At 33.6% G+C, this 3,573-nt stretch overlaps 1 protein-coding gene across 1 annotated transcript; it reads left to right on the plus strand.

Moving 5' to 3' along the window:
* The first annotated feature begins 1,966 nt into the window (after nt 1-1,966).
* Nucleotides 1,967-2,581, plus strand: LOC105072213 (protein mago nashi homolog). Its single transcript, XM_045519711.2, has one exon. It carries the CDS (start codon nt 2,001-2,003, stop codon nt 2,439-2,441), a length of 441 nt encoding a protein of 146 aa, XP_045375667.1. The 5' UTR covers nt 1,967-2,000; the 3' UTR covers nt 2,442-2,581.
* Nucleotides 2,582-3,573: the final 992 nt, after the last annotated feature.

Raw genomic sequence — 3,573 nt, forward strand, 5'->3', positions numbered from 1 at the left:
TTACAAAAAGGGAGGAAGAGAGAACAAGGCCATATAGAAGCAAAGTTTATCTATATTTTTGAAATTTAGTTGATATTCATCACAACTAGATTATTATAAGTTAAGAGGTTATTTATCATCCCTAGGGCCGCCAGTAAGAAAATAACTTTTAAAAATTAAAAAATAAGTCACAAATTAATTAAAGTGATAAACTAGAAAATATCTACTTAACACGAAGGCAGAACCAAAGAAAATGAAAAACAAAAAAGACAAAATATATAAAGAAAAATAGCAATTTGGCAAATGTAAATCCTATTTCATCAGAAATTACAATACTATAAATGGAATAAATAGTCCAGTAAGAAGGCAGAGATTGACAGGATTAAAAAAACAGCCAGGATCCAACCATGTACTTCTACAAGAGATACATTTCTGAATCAAAGACACAAATAAAGTGAAATTAAAAGAATGGCAAGAGGTAGCTCACAGAGAAAAAGATGTGACAATGAATATATGTATGTCCATGTATAACTGAAAAATTGTGCTCTACGCTGGAATTTGACACAACATTTTAAAATGATTATAAATCAATAAAAAATGTTAAAAAAAAAAAAAGAATGGCAAAAGATATCATATGCAAACTGAAAAAAGTAACCAAAAGAAAGCTGCAGTGGCTATATTCATATCAGACATAGTATACTTTAATACAAAAATTATTACAAGAAAAAGACATTTTATAATGATAAAAGGATCAATCCATCAGAAAGATATGAGTTATAAACATCTGTGCACCTCAAACAGAGCCCCGGAATACGTGGAGCAAAATCTGACAGAGCTAATGAGAGAAACAAACAGCTCAAGTATAATAATTGCAGACCTCAGTACCCTACATTAAATAACACAAAGAAAACCTAAACAGAAGATTAATGAGAAAATAGAAAACTTGAATAACACTATAAACCAGCTAGCCCTAAGGGCCATCTGTAGAAGACTCTAACCAGTGATAGCAGAACACACATTCCTCTGAAGAGCACCTGTAACATCCCCTAAAATAGACCATATCTTAGCCTACAAAACAATTCTCAATGAATTTAAAATAATTGAAATCATATAAAGTATATTCTCTAACTACAATGGAATTAAATTAGGAATTGTAACAGAAGGAAATTTGGGAAATTGACAAAATATGTGGAAATTAGACAACTCACTCCTGAATAACCTATGGGTCAAAGAATTTAAAAGGGCAAAAATTAGGAAATACTTTGAAATGAATCAAAATGAAAAACAAAACACACCAAAACTTATGGTATGCAGCTAAAGCAGTGCCTACAGGGAAGTTTATAGCTGTAAATGCCTTTAGTTCAAAAAGAAGAAAGATCTCAAATTAATAACCTAAACTTTCACCTTAAGATAGTAGAAAAAATGAGCAAGCTAAACCCGAAGCAAGCAGAAAGAAGTATGTAATAGAGCCTAGAGCAGAAATAAATGAGATAGAGAAGAGAAAAAGCAATAGAGAAAATCAGTGCAACCAAAAATTGGCTCTTTGAAAAGACAAACCAAATTGACAAACCTTTAGTTAGACTGACAAAGAAAAAGAGCTCAAATTACTAGCTTGGGAATGAAAGAGGGGACATTATGCTGACCTTGCAGAAACAATTATAAGAGACTGTTGTGAACACCTATATGCCAACATAGATAGCTAGACAAAACAGAAAAAATTCTTAGAAAGATAAATACAATGCAGTTATCCACAAAAGGGAGCTGTATTTATTTGCCTGTCCATAAACACATATTTCCAAAGACTAATTGAAAAAAAAATTTTAAATGGAGAAAAAAATAAAGACTAACTGAAAATTAAAGAAGGAGAGAGACCATTTTGAGTATTGGCAGATGAGTCTGTCATATACCTTCTTTTATTTCTTTATTCTGTTCTTAGGTCCCCCTTTAAAGGTACAGCTGATTATCTAAATAGGATCAATGAGGGTGGTGCGGTTTGCTGTTGAAGTTGCCTTTCGCGAGCCATGGAGAGTGACTTCTATCTACGTTACTACGTGGGTCACAAGGGCAAGTTCGGCCACGAATTCCCGGAGTTTGAGTTCCGACCCGACGGGAAATTGAGATATGCCAAAAACAGCAATTATAAAAATGATGTCATGATCAGAAAAGAGGCTTATGTACATAAAAGCGTGATGGAGGAACTGAAGAGAATAATTGATGACAGTGAAATTACCAAAGAGGATGATGCTCTGTGGCCTCCTCCTGACCGAGTGGGCCGGCAGGAGCTTGAAATCGTCATTGGAGATGAACACATTTCTTTCACAACATCAAAAATTGGTTCCCTTATTGATGTCAATCAATCCAAGGATCCAGAAGGCTTACGAGTATTTTATTATCTTGTCCAGGACCTGAAGTGTTTGGTCTTCAGTCTTATTGGATTACACTTCAAGATTAAGCCAATCTAAATTGAATATTGGTGTGTGGACACAAGGAGGGGTGGGAGTAGCTGCTTTTAATTACCATTATGAGGACATTTTTGTGTATATCAGGGCAATTTTTTAATGAACTATAAGTGAATATCTTTAATAAAAACATAATAAAAGCAGTTTTTATTGTATTTAAAGACCTGAACATGTAAACTCTTCTCAATTACTTTTTAACACTAACATCCTATGTGAGGTATTGCCAAAAATTGAATCAATTCCATACACATAACCAGTTTATAGGAAATAAGAAAATAGAGAAACATGCTAAAAAATACAGTGAAAATTCAATCAGTATCCAGAGGAAACTCCAGAACAACAAATCTGATTTCTTCAATAAATAAGCTGCAAACATAAAATAAATGGAGGTGGAGTGGGAACCTGTACATTAGAGGAGATTTGAGAGACATAATCAGTACAATGTTTGGACCCTATTTGGATCATGATTTAGGAAATGTAAAATGACATCATTAAGGAAATTTGAACACTGGATGTTTGGTATTAATGAAGTATTGTTAATTTTTTAGATGTGAAATGGTATTGTGGTTAGTCTTTCTTTTTCATCCAGTTTTATAGAGATATAATTGAGGTTGGGTTTTTTAATCACCTTTATAGCTACATCTGTAGCTACTTCTGTATGGGGGAAAATACTTTGGTTTATTACACTGTAAGCAATAAAACGCCTGGTCTCAGAAAAATAAATAAATAAATAAATAAATAAATAGGATCAATGAAGCACAGTTGAAGAACCTGGCCTCTTCTTTTAAATGTCCTCAGAAGAGTCCCTGGCTACATGAGTATAAGTGAATCAATGTATTACTTGTTTCCCAAAGAGCAGTGCAATCCTCAAGCTTGAGGAAATGGAAGACTCTCTCCCCTTGGTGAACTGTGACATTGTTTAACAGGCTTTGCTAACACAAGCTGTAATCTCTGGATGACCCAGTGCTAGGAATGCACTTAAGAACTAAAAAATTACAGCCTGGTACACACCCCTGTTTATGGGCCTTTAGCAATCATTTACACATGTGTGTGTTTATGGGGTTTGTAGGATGTCATAGCCTGCTTATTTCACCAAGATAAAGAAGCTTTTATACAGTTGTTTTGGTAAATATCT

Source organism: Camelus bactrianus, chromosome 28 (genome assembly GCF_048773025.1).
Source record: "Camelus bactrianus isolate YW-2024 breed Bactrian camel chromosome 28, ASM4877302v1, whole genome shotgun sequence".
NCBI lineage: Eukaryota > Metazoa > Chordata > Mammalia > Artiodactyla > Camelidae > Camelus > Camelus bactrianus.